The sequence below is a fragment of the Cariama cristata genome, unplaced genomic scaffold (genome assembly GCF_000690535.1).
Source record: "Cariama cristata isolate BGI_N322 unplaced genomic scaffold, ASM69053v1 scaffold23220, whole genome shotgun sequence".
Classification (NCBI taxonomy): Eukaryota; Metazoa; Chordata; class Aves; order Cariamiformes; family Cariamidae; genus Cariama; species Cariama cristata.
Window position 1 is genome coordinate 1 of NW_009594495.1, and position 16,516 is coordinate 16,516.

Sequence of the window (16,516 nt, forward strand, 5' to 3'; positions counted from 1 at the left end):
CTTCACTTATTTATCTTCTTTGAAGCGGGGTCGCGAGTGGGCAGGGGGAGGCCTCCCTCGCGTTCTCCTGCTCGGGAGCGGCGTTCGCCATCCTCCTCCTCCCCGGCCCCCCGCACAGGCGTGCGGGCTGACGCAGAGACCTCGCTAAGTTCCTTACCCGCTTCTTGGAAGTAGCCTTCCCCTCCTTCCCAACCTCCCTCCTCGAAAAGCCTTCCCATCGGCTGTGCTTCCCGCTTCAGGGAGAAGTCCACGTTCAAAACGTTTTGGAGCTGAAGCGGTTCAAAACTTTTTTTTTTTTGGGGGGGTTGTTTTGGCAACAGGTGCTTTAATCCAGAAATTTCAAGGGGTTTGAGTGATTGCTTGGAGATGTTCATTTTATCGCAACGTTGTTTCTTTAACCATACGAGGAAACTGGTTGGTCTCGCTTTCAGCGCTGGGTGTTTTGTGCTCTGAGTCATGCTGTACAGTCCAACCTACTTGATCTAAATAAATTTGCAAATGCCGTATTTTTCGGATGAGCAAGTAGCCAAAGCACTGTGGGTAACGAGTCCTGCTCGAACCTGCAGAAATAGGGCAATTCGGGCTGGGGCTGAGCGCAGGGAGCTGTGGGACGCGTGCTCTTGAGCCGCCCGTGTGCCAGGGCGCTCTCTGTGCATGCAAAGTTAGTTCCTTTTGGCATGGGGAAGGGATTACCTTGCATAAAGCGAAGTTTCGGTTGAAATAGCTTCTTGATAGTCCTGATCATCCGAGAAACTGCTTTCCTTGCTCTCCAGCTGAATTGCAAGGTTTTGTCATCCTTATTGCACGTGATGAGATCAGATGGCGCGCTGCTGCCTGTCTGTCTTTTGCGTGTTAGGCGTTTCAGGAGAAACGTGGATTTCGGACAGAAGTTCAAATGGTCCTGTGCTTGTGCTTGCTGGTAGGTGGGTGTTGGCTAAATCCAGTGGGAGATGAGTAAGAAGATTTGGGTATGAGTTTAGAAGATCTTTAGCTGTAACTTTGCATGCTCGGTTCTTTGTATTTTGACTGGCGAATGCAAGATCTGTGTTGGGATTCTTCTGTTTCCACAGGCCTTACCTGCCAGCGTTTTGTGAGGAAACACCTGCCCACAAACATCCTGTGTTTTGCCTTTCCCTTTGTTTCACGTTGTTTCTTATTTTCCTGTTCCTTTGTTCTACATTGGCCAGTAAGGATTCGTTTTAGCTCAATTCCTACTTGGCTTGATTAAACAGATGGTTAATAACAATTTTGAAGGTATCTCGGTTTGTTTCCTTTTCTCACCCTTTGAAGAATGATTTTGTAATATAACCGCTGCCTTAGCGTGATTTACCAGGGAAGGATTTGGTTTTGGTTTTAAGAACAGAAGATGAAATTACATGTGGGAGATGATGGGGAAGGAGTTAACCTGATAACGGGAGACACAGGGATAAAAAGCCCTGATCTGAAAGAATAATTGAAGGCAGTATGTCAAGGATTTGGCAGGAAGGGGGATGAGAGAGGACTGCCCTCTCCCAACTAACTTGTTTTTCTGTTAGTAGCGATACCGTTGATGATAACAACAATTAATTTGATTTAGTAAACTAGATAGGGGGAAAATGCAGTTTGTCTAAATTCCTGCTTTGCCTTCAGGACAGAACTGCAGTCCAGGTTCTTATTTAGGCTTGTTCCCTTGATACAAAATGATGAGGGATTGGGGTAGCCTGGAAAAAGGTAAAAAACCTTGAAGCTACTCTTGCTTTGGGTCTGGAGCTAGTTCTTTCACAGTACTCCCCAGAGCCAGCTTCAGGAGGGTTTTGGCTCAGCACCCTAGAAGCGGCGTGCCGAGCTCCTGGACCACAGCTGTCTCTCTCATTCACATTGATACGATGCTTTAATGATGGAGCTAAATCGGATTACAGAGATCTAGCGCTGTCCCTCACCCTGTGGCAGGGATCTTTGATCCATCTCCAGGTAATTTTACAGTAAGTAATGGGAAGCTGACTATATCAAAGCAGCAAAAGATGGCTGTGCCATCTGATGTGGATAGAGAGTAATTTGAAACAAGCTTATTCTCCTTTATGTGGGTGTCTTCCCTTGTTCAGAAAATAATTTTTTTTTTTCTAATTCTTTTTCATCTCAGGAATCTTTTGATGATGCATCACCAGGAAAACAAAAAGAAATCCAGGAAGCAGATCCTACGTATGAAGAGAAAATGGTATGTTATATTTGGGACTATGTGCAGCTATCCAGTAACTTGTGCGGTTGTTTAAAATAGACTGAGTTTTCTACTTGTTTGGAATCTCCTAAGTGGATTTATAAAACTTTGTCTAGTTATTAAAAAATATTTAAATAACTTGAAACCAAAAAATATCCAGCAAAAAACCCCTCAGACCCTTCTCCTTTTTAGCGTTTTGTTCACTGGTCCTCGGCTCTTTCTGCATTTCCACTGCAGCCGTTTGTGGGAATGACTGTTAATGTGTTTTGCTGTTTCTAGGAAGTACAGTCCTAGCAGCTTTGAAGTGCTCTAGATTTAGAAGAATGATATAATGGGAAATATTCAAGTGTCTTAGGGGAAAAAAATGTAATAAAAAGTTGTCGGGTTGCTTTTGAAGTTATCTGTAGAGTTGTCCTTCCTGTAGGCAAGGGGGATTTATGAGGACTTGAGTATTCCCTTTCTCAGTCAGAGATTGAAAGATCCTCTGGGAAAGCATCCATAAGTATTCAAATGGCTGCTACTTTACTTTCTCGATGTATGGAATTAGCTGAAGTCTAGGGCCTTTTTTATATCACTGTTGAGTGCAAGAAAGTAATTCCAAACATTTTTGAACTGCAGGAGTAGCAGTCCTTTGTAGGAAAAGTACATTAATTTCTATTTGGGGGAGCGGGCAGTAAAAAGAAAGGTTTGGCATAAGGCTTTGAGTAGGCACTGCATTCATCTTCAGTTGAAACATGCTTTAGGAGGAGGACTTCAAAATAGGCCGGTTCTTTCAAACAGTAGAGTTTACAGGTCGAAGTAAATGAAAGTTAGCTTTCAAAACTCACAGGAGGCTGAGGAAAGATTTGCTGTTTAGGACAAGTGCTGACTGTAAGCATTGGCCAACTTTTCAACACTTTGTCTAGACTGAAAGGGATTTTGTTAGCTTTTTCTGAAATTTAATTTGTTTTTTCTGAAGCTCTAACTAGAGTCCTTGGGCTTTTGAAGATGGGTGATTCTGTGCTTCACAAGTTAGATAGGAGAAAACTTACTCTTTCCCTTATTTTTTAGTTTTTATAATATCCTGAGTGTAAGAGATGGGGCCATCCACTCCTCACCATCTTACTGCATTTTCTTTCTTTGTTCCTCCCTGTTTTCCTTTCTTCCTGTTCGTAATTCCAGTCTCTGTGACTGCATGTGGAATTTCTTCATAGGAAAGTGAAACTGATTCTTGTAATTTGCTGCTTCCTGTGTTGTTTCTTCTTGCCACTGAAAATAACCCAGTCTTCTGCTAATTTCTTTGTGCTACTTCCTGGCAAACTGAAGAAAGTGAACTTGGAATTGTGTCTTCGAGTCTCTAGGCAGGCACGATTACAAGGAGGATTGTATTTCACTGTCGCAATAGTCAGAAGATGTACTGGAAAAGAAAACAGGAAAAGTTTCTCTGTTGGTAGAAGGATAGCTCAAGGTTGCAGAGCACAGCCTGTTCTTGCCTGTGTCCTGTCTAAAACGTACAGATAAATGTTTGTTGGTGTCTTAAAGGAATCTCCTTAAGCATGATGAAAACGAGTTGTGGGGGTGTGTGTACAGTGCCAAAACTTGCAGAAGATTCCTCGCTAAAATTTTAGAGCGAGGAAACTTTTGCAATGCAGTCGGTATCTCCTCTTCTTCTCTTTTGCACAGCCAGTGAAACAAGTACTTAAAAATAAGGGTCAGCAGTTTGGATAGTAGTAAGACCTTACCTAGTCTAAATTTCAGAAATTGTTGCGAAGTACACCAAAAAAGCTCCTATAAGGAATAGACAGGAAAACTTTAATTCAGTGGATGCGGATTGTAGCTGTGTCAATCAAGCTTGAACTATAGTAGAGTGAGCCTGACTCTTCTGTGGTACATACAGGATTTCTTTCTTGGCCTCTTTCTTCTTTAAGCCCCTGTGTTCCTGTCTTTTACATAGTGCAGGAACTGCTTGCTTTAAAGAGGAGAACACTCACAGAGCTGGCATTGCTCTTGCAGAAGTCTGGAACATATGTTCCTTTTTACTGAGAAAACCGACTTCCTGTAACTGTGCGAGTTGCTGAATACCAGGTTGTGCTGTGGCAGCTGGCAGAACGTCACAGTGGTTGCCCCCTAAGCTTGGAGCTGTTTTCTGCCTTGATTGTCTGTTCTGAAGCCTTGATGTGGCCTGGGGAAGGTGTGTTGATTCCAGATGGAACCTGTCTCAAAGGGGCTGAAGCTTTTAGATATTCATATTGTCTCCTGTAATCTTTTTTGCACAGTAGAAACAGCAACTCGTATCAAAGGGGGCAGCCTGACAATTTAGGCTGAGCACGTCTAAGAGGTCTCTGCTGTAGAAATAGGTGTTCTGGCTTCTAGCTATGGGCTCTTCTGCCCCCTCCGCCCCATTTCATGCCAGCTCTTTTGCTTATCTGACACCACGGCGAGGTGGTGTATCTCACTGAGCGGGCAGGAACCTAATGTGGTAGAAAATAGTTGTTGCCAGGCTGGCGAGATGAGCAAGTTCATTGAAGAATCCTGTGCATGCTGGGTAGGGGTAAAATTCTGGGAGTGGGATTATAATTTTTGGTAGGAGAAGGTTGTTAAGGGGATTCCGGCCTTGTCTAGTGACACTCATGCAATCTTTGTGCCAAAGGCAAATTTCAGTCTTAGCGCAGGTCAATCTTGCAACTTTGATCTTACTGCGTAGGAAAGGCTAGCCTCGACCTCATAAAAGAATATTGAATCTGTCAGCAACACTTCTATTGTTGACGTTAATCATCTCTTCTTTGTTACTGTAGCTATGTTATATAAAGAAGTGTGAATCTCTAGCATTTAAAAAGTATTTATTAGCTTTTTCTTTTGAATGGATACAAACTGTAATGTCTCACACTTGTTCCACTTAATTTTCCTTGTCAACAGCAAACAGACAGAGCAAACAGATTTGAGTATCTGTTGAAGCAGACTGAGCTGTTTGCTCATTTCATTCAACCTGCTGCTCAGAAAACTCCAACTTCACCTTTGAAAATGAAGCCTGGACGTCCACGAATAAAGAAGGATGAGAAACAGAATTTACTGTCAGTTGGCGAGTGAGTGATGACATGTAGGCCAGCTTGTACTGTAATTATGGATTTTATTGTACTTTAGAAGCGTAAGTTAAACTTGCTGGTCTTTTGTCCTATTTCGGTCTGTGTTTTTTGCTGTGTAATTGTGGTTTTTTTTCAACTGCCCACCTGTAAGTTGAGGGTTGTTTAAGAATTCTAGGAGTTAGAAGAATTTTGTGTTGGTGGTAGAGAACTATCATGATTAAAAGAATTCCAGCATGAAGAAAAGCGGGGGCAGAAAAGTAGAGCATTTGTGGCGATGCATTGTAAGAGTTCACGGAGAACATCAGTACGCTGCATCTTACAGACAGCTTGCAAGTCGGAAGTCTAGAAACGTGATTTGCCTTCATTGCTGCTTATATGGCTACTGTAGATCTAGTCTTTGGCAGATGTTTCAGAACTCTTAAATACAGTGTCGTTCCCTGGCATGTAGTTAAAGGCCAGTACTGATGCACGCAATTTATCCCTTTCCAGTCACTTTGCTCTAATATTTGAGCCTGCTAACAACATGGTCATCTTATCTTATTAAGAAGCTAGTAGCTCTAAAGAGTTAAAAATCAACATTTCAGCTGAACGCGAGTTCTTTTGAAGAATCTTGCTAGAAGCTTCTTTGGGTGTTTGTGTTCTGTACCGCAATGACCTTAGGTTTAATTTCAGAACAGTTTCACGTCTTTTCAGTTTAGCCAGAAACTAACTTACTACTTGCACTTTTTCAGCTACCGCCATCGTAGAACAGAGCAGGAAGAAGACGAGGAGCTGTTAACAGAAAGCTCCAAGACAACTAATGTCTGCACTCGATTTGAAGAATCTCCATCATGTGTGTTTCCTGGTTCCCACCCACTGTTCTTTTCCTTCAAAATTTGTTTAAAATGAAGTTTATTTTCATCCTTCCTGAGGACAATGAGTCAATTTTGGGGGACAGGAGAAGGAGAAAAAAAAATCCAGCACCAGTCTAATGGGAAAAACTGTATTAGCGAGGGACTGTTTATTTTCAGGCAGGCTAGAAAGATGGTCCAGTGAGTCCTGTCCTTTAGAAATCCATTTGCTATACTTCAGTTACTAGGAAACAGCTTTTAAGAGTTTTTAAGTCTGTCATCTTATAATTTTTACATATGTAACCTGTCTTCTGATACAATTTAAAGTACCTAACAGCTTCCAGTTCATTTAACAGAGATTTCAGTATTCTGTTGTTTTAACGTTCAACTGTGTTCTGATTTGGGGGGTGGTGATAGAGTTAGGATTTCTACGTATTTTGGGTTCCTGCAGAAAACAAAGCTGTTGGAGCAGCTCACAGAAACACAATTAACATGTCACTGTCTCCAGTCTGCATTGTCCTTGGAATTTACTGCGTGACATTTACTACTTGGTTTTGTTCTGTAGCTTAGATAATCAGTGTCAATTAGCAGGCAAGGGATGGTGAAATTCTTTGTTAAGTTTTTTACGGATCTTTTAGTCTCTTCTTTCGTGTCTTTTAGATGTTAAATGGGGAAAGCTGCGTGATTATCAGGTCCGAGGACTGAACTGGCTCATCTCTTTGTATGAAAATGGCATCAATGGTATCCTGGCAGATGAGATGGTATGCACATAGCCCGTGTTTCTGGGGACTTGTGAACACATGCAATACAATACAGTTTTAGTTCAGCTATAGACATAGTTTTTTTAATAGCACAAAACGCAGTGTATAATTTGCCAAATCTTGTTTTTCTAGTATGTTGTAAGTTGCTAATGTTAAAAGTGTCACAGGTATCTTAATTTAAATAAACTTTGCAGGCAGTTGTAGAAGTAGGCATATGAAAGGGGAATCTGTCAGCCTTTAGAAAAACAAATTCGGTGGAGGAGAGTTGTTCTATAGAATGACATGTCCTCCATTTTCCCCTCTAGATTGCAGCTATTTTGTTATGGTATTCTCAAGCTGCCCTTGTGCAGAAAGTGTCATGTATGAAAAGAGCAATGAATGCAGGAACGCTTCCTGTTCTTGTTAGGGTAAAATGCGGGTAGCAGGGTACGAGTGTCCTATATGGACTAATCTCAGCAGCAAGAACTACAGCAGCGGGAAATTTTGGGGGAAAAATAATACAGAGGTAGATGTAGCTAGAGAGATGTGTTAAAATTTCTTTCACACCATGACTGTGGACATATGTCAGTACTGGCCATAGTAGCTTTTGCTTCTGTTTTTATTCTTTTTTTCCCTGAAAGACAAGGGATGAACACAGAAAAATTGTAGTAGTTTGACAGGCAGGTATGTTTTTTGTCCTCTAAGTGATTTTAGTTGTATCTGTTTTTCAGAAGGAGCAGATAAGGAAAAACAAAGATCTAATTATATTTCAGTATATTGCATTTCTCATGCTTTCTGGTAATTTCTGCGGCATAAAACTTCTTCAAGATAAATTAGAGACAAATGAATTTAAATTATTGTTTAGTAACATCTATAGTTTTGAAATAGATCAAGGATTTTCTTCAATATACGTGCTTATGAATAGAGGAAATTTTTTTTGCTGAGTACAATTCTAAGTGGAGCAGTCTTGTTTTAACAAAAACAACTGGGAAACTTTATGAGTCCTTGGATTTGTGGTATTCCAAAATCCATCTTGTGTGGAGGGGTTTAAATATTTACTATTAAATATGTTTGGATTTGTTCTTAAATAATAATCCTTTTGAACTTATTAATGCCTTTCACACAGCTTGTAAACACTTTCCATATCTTAGAGCAGGTGGAATGTGGTTGTTTTGAAGACAAAGACTTGAATTTTAGAAGCAAAAATAACTTGTACTGATGGTGTTTGGGTTTTTTAATCCCACGTGTTTGAGTCATAACTTTTTAAATTATTTAAATGATACGAATGATCTGGTTTTTGCATGTCTCCTCAGTTTTGTTTTAATTTATATGCTGAAGATACAAAGTTTTAAATATTTCTGTTGAATAAAGAACAGAGCGCTTAAAAAAAAACAGCTTCTAAAGAAGCTCAGTATTTCTTTTCTGCTTTGACATATGCAGCTGTTTACATTTATGTTTGGCTTCTCACGAGAACTGACATTGTGTCCTGGCCTGTAAAAACCTCCTTATGGGCTTCTTGATTTATTCGGTTTATTTCAAGTTTAAGAGAATGTATATGTCCAGTTTGTAAAGTTTGTTGACCTCTGAATAAATAATCCGAGTATACCCCTGTCTACAAAACAAAATTTTGTGAAATGTTTTCTTGCACTTCTAAGAGTGTGTCTAATTTGAAAGGTAAGGCAAAATTCTAACTTCTCAATCCAAGACTTGAAAACGTTACTCTTATTACTTTTTTTTTATTACATGTGGGAAGCCATACAAGCTTTCCTTGACCAAGATTTTGATGCCTTTTGTGAGTAGCAATGTCTTTAATGTATCTCACTCATTTGTTCAGGCTACTGTGTCTTCCACGTTGTACGCAGAGCTCACTCTTGGGGTTTTTAAAGGTGTTTCCTGAAACATTTTTTTTTCCCCTGACATGTTAATGTCTCTTACAGGGTCTTGGGAAGACACTGCAAACAATTTCTCTTCTTGGGTATATGAAACACTACAGAAATATTCCTGGTCCTCACATGGTGTTAGTTCCGAAGTCCACTCTACATAACTGGATGAATGAATTCAAGAGATGGGTACCTACACTTCGAGCGGTTTGTTTGATAGGTGACAAAGACCAGCGAGTAAGTTTTGATGTGGTGTTTTTCCTCTGTAAATCCAATATGTGATCTTGCTGTCCTTTACCTTTCGTTCACGGGGAAGGGCACTACTGGGATTTGTAGTGGTTAAACAGTAAGACCTACAAGTGCTACCTACTTAAAATAGAAGCAGCTTAGAATTCCCACGTGTGTTGCCCAGCTATTGCTTCATCACTATAAACTCAGAATTGCTTGTCCAAAGACTTTCTCTCCATTCATGGAGACAGTGCACTGTTTAGATCAACAAAACCCGATGAATCTTAAAACTGGAAAGTAAAGTATTTCATGTAAAGTGCTGTCATTTGTATGAATACATGAATCTGTAAAAAAGTAATTTGTTTTCTGCTCTACATAAGTACGGTACGTTGTATTGGCTGTAACAGCAGCTCTTAAGGGGATTATGGGGTCTGTCACTAAGGAACTGTTTTCTGAAAACGACTGTCAGCTTAATGTTGGAGGGGGCAAGGTGGGTTGTTGGGCACAGTGGTACGCAAATGGATCTTATTTGGCTTGGATTTTATCAACTGGAAGAAATATTGGTCAGCCTCTTACGGCCTTACTGTTTCAATCATTCTCTTTTTGTTACTTCGGTATCAGTTCTTTGCTGCTTTTTTTTTTAGTGCAGCGAAGAAAACTTAAAAAACATGGAATATGATGGCGTATCTGTAGATTTGTCAACTGGAGCTACCCATTTATTTATGGAAGAGTTATTACTGGTGCCATTAAACTTCTGCTTTTGTCAGCAGATTTTTTTGTTCTAAGGGCATCTAGCTCTATTTTCAGAGTTTGTTGGGTTAGAAATGACAAAAATATTGATGAAACTTTTAAATAGTTCTGGAGATCATTGCTCCAGGTCTTCTACCTTGTGATTTTTTTTTTTTAAGTGCATCTTTTTTCAACCCAAAAGCTGTTATTCTTTCTTCAGTATATTTCTTGCTTATATGAGTTAAGTTCTTGATTTATACATCTCTGTATTTTGAATGCTAATCACTGTGTCCGCTTTTAACCTTGGATGTCAGCGTTGTAGAAATTGTTCAGTTACCAAATAAAGTTGTGCTTGGGATTATTTTTTTATATTCAAAACCTACCATTTTCTAAACTTAACATTAAAAAAACCCCAAGCAAACCTACAGAAAATTAACTTTGGGTTCTGATCTTACAGTTCAGCTGCCAAAAACCTCATGTGTGTAGATACTCATCTGCAGTTTCCAATGCCAGAAGTTAGAGCTGAAATCCCTTCTCTGCTCTGCCCCAAGGGTTTTAGCAGCTTCAGCACTGACAAAATTTTCAAGCTTTACAATGGTTGTATGATATAGTGCCTCTGTAATTAATTCTATCTTTTCTTTCAAATTTAGTAGCAACATTGTTTTAAAATTTTAACAGCACCTAGTGTGTTCTTTTTGTTTTAGATTTGACAAAGCCTCAGTAAACAGTAACTGTCACCTTGTTGTCTAGGCTGCCTTTGTCAGAGATGTATTGTTGCCCGGAGAATGGGATGTCTGCGTAACATCATACGAAATGCTTATCAAAGAGAAATCAGTATTCAAAAAGTTTAACTGGAGATACCTAGTTATAGATGAAGCTCACAGGATTAAAAATGAAAAATCAAAGGTAATTTATGCTTTCACTGAAAGCGATTTTTATGTGGGTTGCTAGGTGGTGGTATGGGGACTAGTCAGATTTTTGTATTCACTCGTGTCTCAATGTCCTTCAGTTATCAGAAATTGTGAGGGAATTCAAGACTACAAACCGGCTGCTGTTAACTGGAACTCCGCTTCAGAACAATTTACATGAACTCTGGGCACTTCTTAACTTCCTTTTACCAGACGTCTTTAACTCATCTGAAGTAAGTCTTCGTTTCTGCTAATCAAATTAAATGAACTTTGCTGGTTTTCCACATTGGAAAATAGACCTGCCTATGTATAGTTAGGAGTGTCAGTTACTGATAACTGTAGATTAACAGTTAGAAATGTTTCCAGAATTGTGAAGCACAGTAGGGTAGACTATTTGTCTCAGCTTGGCCATGTTTAAGGGCTGTTGTGAGCCTAGCAGTTATAAGAGGTGTTTAAAATCACAATGTGAAGATGATCTCTACTGCATTTCAAAATAGGTTTAAACATTGTGATGGCTAAACCAACTAATTTTGTTCTTATATTTAACTATAAGTTACCTTATCGTTTATCTAAGACTTCTTTCCTGTAAATTGGGAGATACTCTATAATGAGCAATAGACTTCAGAAAGTGAAGCATGTGCTTAACTGTTTTGATGAACTGGGAGTGTAATATCTGTAGAAAGGGAAGCCTTGTGGTGCATTACACCAAATTTTTACTTTTTCCTTTTCATTTTTCATCAAATGCTGCAGTAATATGCTTCTTCCAGATGGAATTTGTCCAATGGAGTGATATGAGTGAATCTTTTTCAACAGAAAAGTACTCACCTATTGATTTTTTTTTTTCCTTCCAATAGTATGGAGGTTTCTTTTTTTTTTTTTTTTTGGAAGACGTTGTATTATAGAGCTTTCCATAACAATAGACCAAAGAGGGTAATTTGTTCTGTTACTGCCTACGTAAGAGGATCACTTGAGTTGTATTTATTCACCATTGTAATGACATTGCACCTTGAAAGGAAACCTCTTACATACCAGTGATTTTGTTGATACAGGACTTCGATTCGTGGTTTGATACAAACAACTGTCTAGGGGATCAAAAGCTGGTGGAACGTCTCCACATGGTAAGTCCGTCTGGTTTTTGTGCAAGTGTTACGTTTACCTACGTTAGGTTCTAAATAATTCTTCTAATGCTGCTTGTGACAGAATATTAGGGTAAGATAGCTTATTCCAGAAACTATGGCAGACTTTCAGAATAGGTTAGTCAAGCTCTGAAGGTGATCTATTTCTTGAAAGGGAAATTGTTTTGGAAGGGAGAGAAGGGTCGCTAGTTCTGGCTTTCAGGGTTGTGAAATGCTTACATTAAAAATATTGGCTGTGAAGAGACTATTTTAGTCAAGCAAAATTTAAAAAGAATCAAGGGGCATAGAACTATCTGAAAGATGCTTTTGGCCAAATCTTTGAGTCTTCCAAAGAAAACGTGTATATTCCCATGTATAATAACTTGTCCATATAGATTGCTTTTTCAGAAGATCTGGTAATAGGTCTGGCTTTGGAGCATTTATGATAGAGAATATCTGCGTTGCTTTTGTCTAGTGACCTCTTCAGTGTTTCAGTTTCCAAAATACGTTTAATGATGCAATCTCTTTCAGGTGCTACGACCATTCCTTCTACGTCGCATTAAGGCTGATGTAGAGAAAAGCTTACCTCCAAAGAAGGAAGTTAAAATTTACGTGGGTCTCAGCAAAATGCAACGAGAATGGTAATTCGCATATTTGACTGTGCTGTGGTTAAGGCTCAGAAGGAGTGGGCTGCTTGTGACTTGTTTATTGTGCAGAACTTGGTTTAATCCCTTCTGCTGTACCCCCAACTCATACGTATTTCCTTGTGGCATTTCTGTGATGACAAAACCGTGCATATCAGGGAGAGTTACCTGATGAAATGAGGGGGAGGGTGAGCTTTTGGCTAAACTTAACGTTTAAGGGAAAGCCAGCTTTGGTTAAGTGTTACAGAAGTTTTTTTTCTTTCCTTGATGTAGGTATACACGAATCTTGATGAAGGATATAGATATACTGAATTCAGCTGGCAAGCTGGACAAAATGAGGCTTTTGAACATCCTCATGCAGCTGCGAAAATGTTGCAATCATCCGTATCTCTTTGATGGAGCAGAACCTGGGCCACCTTACACAACAGATATGCATTTGGTCACCAACAGTGGCAAAATGGTCGTATTGGACAAATTGCTGCCTAAATTGAAAGAACAAGGTATGGGTTTCATGGTTGTTGTCGTTTGAGAGTTGGTGGTTCAACTATAAAAATGAAAGCCAGTGCTGCTTGATGTTTCCATGCATCCTGGGCAAAAACCAGCACGCTGTACCCAGGATTATTGCCGGTTTCTAGCAGGGTAGCAGCTTGTCAAGCACTGTATCTTAAGTAGCTGATACTAAAGCAATTTGTGAAGTGCCTTCATAAACAATTGGATCAATAGTCCATTATGGCTTTTTGTGATGGTAAAGTGTTTTGATTTTATTTTTTTCCTTCTTTTTCTTTGTCCCAGCTAAATCAAGGCCACAGAAACATCAGTTAGGCTGGGCTTTAGGTTTCCTTTCTGAGCGTCGTTAGTTCTTTGAAACCTAATCATGTGGTATTTTAGCCACTCCTTTGATTTGCCGTGAAGTACCATTTCAGATTCAAAGTCTTCATGTAGGGTTGAAGTCGAATCCTTTGTGAAATGTTGGTCGGTCTTGCTGGGTATGATTTTGAGCAGCAGCTGTGTTTTTTCAGTAAATTCTTTAAGGCATGCAAACATCAGGGAACACTCAGTTGTTTTAGTTATTTGATAGAAGGGACAAAGCTCTGGAATACATTAGGGTAAAAGTCAGTCGCCACAGAATTTTTGACTCTGGAATAAATTTCTAAGTCATTATTGCAATGGGTGTGCTTACTGCAGTAACTTGGCTAAAGGAGTGGAGAAAAGTTTGTGCCTGGGGAGACACTGCAGAAAAATAAATCCAAGTCCAAACCTCAGCTTTAGGCAATACGAAAGTAACCTGTACTTCGTATCCAGGTAGCATTCAAGCAGCTGTGGTGATACGCATCATTGTAAGACTCAAAAAGAAGAATTCAGTGGTTACTGCGCTTTTTTGATCTTGGTTTCTTTCTGCCCTGAGGCTTCTTGTTGAGACGTGGCAATTAAAATTGGCCTGGTCTTGAACCAAATGATTATGCTAAACAAAAGAGAGTTCGTTATTAGACCTTGAGTGCAAAGGACAGAAATCATGCTGGGAGAATGTAGGGGGAAGTGGAAGCTTTGTAATATTCTGTGTTTTACTTAAATCTCTCAAGTAGGTTGGAAATGGTTGTGCATATATGCATAAGTTACTGTACATTTCCATTTTTTGGAGGTTGTTCTGGGCAGGTATGTAAACAACTGACAAGTCTTTAAGAAGAATTTACTTTATTTCTAGCTATCTTAAATCCAAAACAAACACTTTCACAATTTCATTCTTTATACTCCTTGATATGTTTATATTTGTGTTACCATCTTACTCTGCTGTGTCTGGGAACGTTTTGATAAGGAGTACAACAGAAAAACAAAAGCAAAAGGCAGCCGCCAACCAGACTGTAATACACAGTAATGCAAGCCAGCCCCAGGGCGAGCTCCGGAGCCTGGCAATTTGTAGCTAAACAGCTGTAACAGCTGTAAGAGCCGTGAATTCGGTCTAGCACACTCCGGTCACGTCTGTTGTTATCCGGAACCCTCTGAGGCCCAGGTTTGGCACCGAACAGGGCTGTCGTCGTTTAACCCCGGCAGGCAGCTGAGCCCCACGCAGCCGCTATGACAGCGGTGGGTGCGGCCCTGCTGTATGTTGGGTCCTGAGGTCCGAACTACTTTTCTTAGCGGAGGAAACCGCTCTCCTTCCCTTTCTGGTAATGCAGACTTGCAGAGTTTGACATATCTTCAGTTTGGCGGAGAACATAAGAAAGCTTTTTACTCAAACAGGGTCAAGAGTCTTAATCTTCAGTCAGATGACCAGAGTCCTAGATATCTTGGAAGATTACTGTATGTGGCGAAATTATGAATATTGTAGACTGGATGGACAAACACCACATGATGAGAGACAGGTATTTAAAATTTTAAGTATTTTATTGAAGTAAAAATAGTACTTGTAAAACATTTGGTTCAACTGACGTTTCTTTTATTTATTTAGGCATCTATTAATGCATATAATGAACTTGGTAGCTCAAAATTTGTGTTCATGTTGAGTACACGGGCAGGAGGTCTTGGAATCAATTTGGCTACTGCTGATGTTGTAATTCTGTACGATTCGGACTGGAACCCACAAGTAGATCTTCAAGCTATGGTAAGAATCCAGATGGAAATTCTGTTCTTCTTTCTTCTCTTCCTCACGGAACTTTCCTAGAAATGTGTGGCATGATGTAGCATTTCCAAAATAAATTGGTATTTTTTCCTGTTATAGCACAGGAGTAGTAGTATTTGTAAGACTGATCTTCAGTTCCAGTGCAGCTTCCACTGTGCGGAACCCTTAGTCACATTTGGGCTATACAGTGTTTTGTGCAGTGGGAAATGCTGGATATATGCTACAGTACTCTTTGTAGTATTTAACAAAAATAGCCTCCTTTTTGGGTTTATTTAAAAAAAAAAAAAGCTCTACCTAAACTATAAAGCTTTACTTCTGTGGGCAGTGGAGGTGAATGTGTTTACACTGTCTTCCCCGAGACCTTGGAAAAGAGACAAAGAAAAGCTGAATTAAACTTTTCAAAACCTGCTTTTAGGGTGGTGAAAAGTGAGCAAGCTCCTTGTAGCAACCATCTTTAATTTTTTTTTTAAAGTAGATTTGCATGCATCTCCAACCTCAGGACACATCAAGAACACTACTGACCACAAAAGAAAGTAAAGCTACATAAGAACTACCAGTGGTTTTTGACAAATGAGGCCTTTCACTGACAACTCTTGGAAAAGTCTTTTTATTTACTTCAGTTAAGCTGTAGGTTTTCAAGTATTTTAGCAAAAATCAGTTGGAAAGAATGATGGAACTGGTGTCTGGAAGCTGAAGCGAGATAGTTCCAGCTACCACTAAAGTTTTATGTTCAGAATACTAATTCTGACAGTGGTTAATGATTTGCCAGTCAGCTGAGGTGGTGCATTGTATTTTTCTTGAAATATTCATGGCACAACGGAGCGCTTTTGAGAAAGGTAGCTTTTGGTCAGTACAGAGATAATTGCTTAAATACTTTGATTTTTACAGAAGGTTACATAAGGGCAGCAGCAGCCAGTCTTCTCCCCTGTGTGATTTAACAAAAAAAACCCCAAACACACACTATTTTTAGGTATGACATCTAGAGAAACACTCATTGTTGATGTTATTGGAAAAAAACAAACACCCCAAAACTTGCAGTGCAGGTAGGAATGTGCTGTCTTGGGTAGCCATGTTAACTGGATGGCTATAAAGATTTTAACTAGCCTGTGCTATTCCATTTTGTAAATTACTGTGGTGAAACTAATGAAAATTGAAGACTAACGATATAGTCATGCTGGAAACCAAGTACTGAGTTTTGTGTTGTGGGTTTTTTTTTGCCTAGGATCGAGCGCACAGAATTGGCCAAACAAAGACTGTTCGAGTGTTCAGGTTTATCACAGACAATACGGTGGAAGAAAGAATAGTGGAACGTGCGGAAATGAAACTCCGGCTAGATTCCATAGTCATTCAGCAAGGCAAGTAGATGAAGGCAATTTGTTTGTACATGTGATGCAATTCTCATCTTTTTTTTTTTTTTTTTTTTTTTTTTCTCTTTTTCTCCCCACAACTGGTAAACTGTGGCACAGTCAGCCCGTAAGAACCAAGGGGCACATTGCTTTTGCCTCGGCTGAACTCTGAAGATAGAGGGCAAAGGGCCTGATCCACTTGAGAATCTGTTTTACGGGGGGG

General features: G+C 39.6%; 1 protein-coding gene across 1 annotated transcript in view; it reads left to right on the forward strand.

Annotated features, from left to right (window-relative positions):
* Positions 1-2,119: 2,119 nt before the first annotated feature.
* The window catches only part of LOC104160230 (SWI/SNF-related matrix-associated actin-dependent regulator of chromatin subfamily A member 5), a gene marked incomplete at its 5' end in the record, with an annotated part of 15,241 nt that continues 844 nt past the window's right edge, over positions 2,120-16,516 (forward strand). The window contains 13 exons of the mRNA XM_009698316.1: positions 2,120-2,194; positions 5,090-5,256; positions 5,988-6,088; positions 6,747-6,847; positions 8,764-8,943; positions 10,414-10,569; positions 10,673-10,804; positions 11,621-11,689; positions 12,218-12,327; positions 12,604-12,830; positions 14,569-14,690; positions 14,777-14,929; positions 16,170-16,302. Of these exons, the coding sequence (XP_009696618.1) occupies positions 2,120-2,194; positions 5,090-5,256; positions 5,988-6,088; positions 6,747-6,847; positions 8,764-8,943; positions 10,414-10,569; positions 10,673-10,804; positions 11,621-11,689; positions 12,218-12,327; positions 12,604-12,830; positions 14,569-14,690; positions 14,777-14,929; positions 16,170-16,302 (1,726 nt within the window). The remainder of the gene's footprint in view (positions 2,195-5,089; positions 5,257-5,987; positions 6,089-6,746; positions 6,848-8,763; positions 8,944-10,413; positions 10,570-10,672; positions 10,805-11,620; positions 11,690-12,217; positions 12,328-12,603; positions 12,831-14,568; positions 14,691-14,776; positions 14,930-16,169; positions 16,303-16,516) is intronic.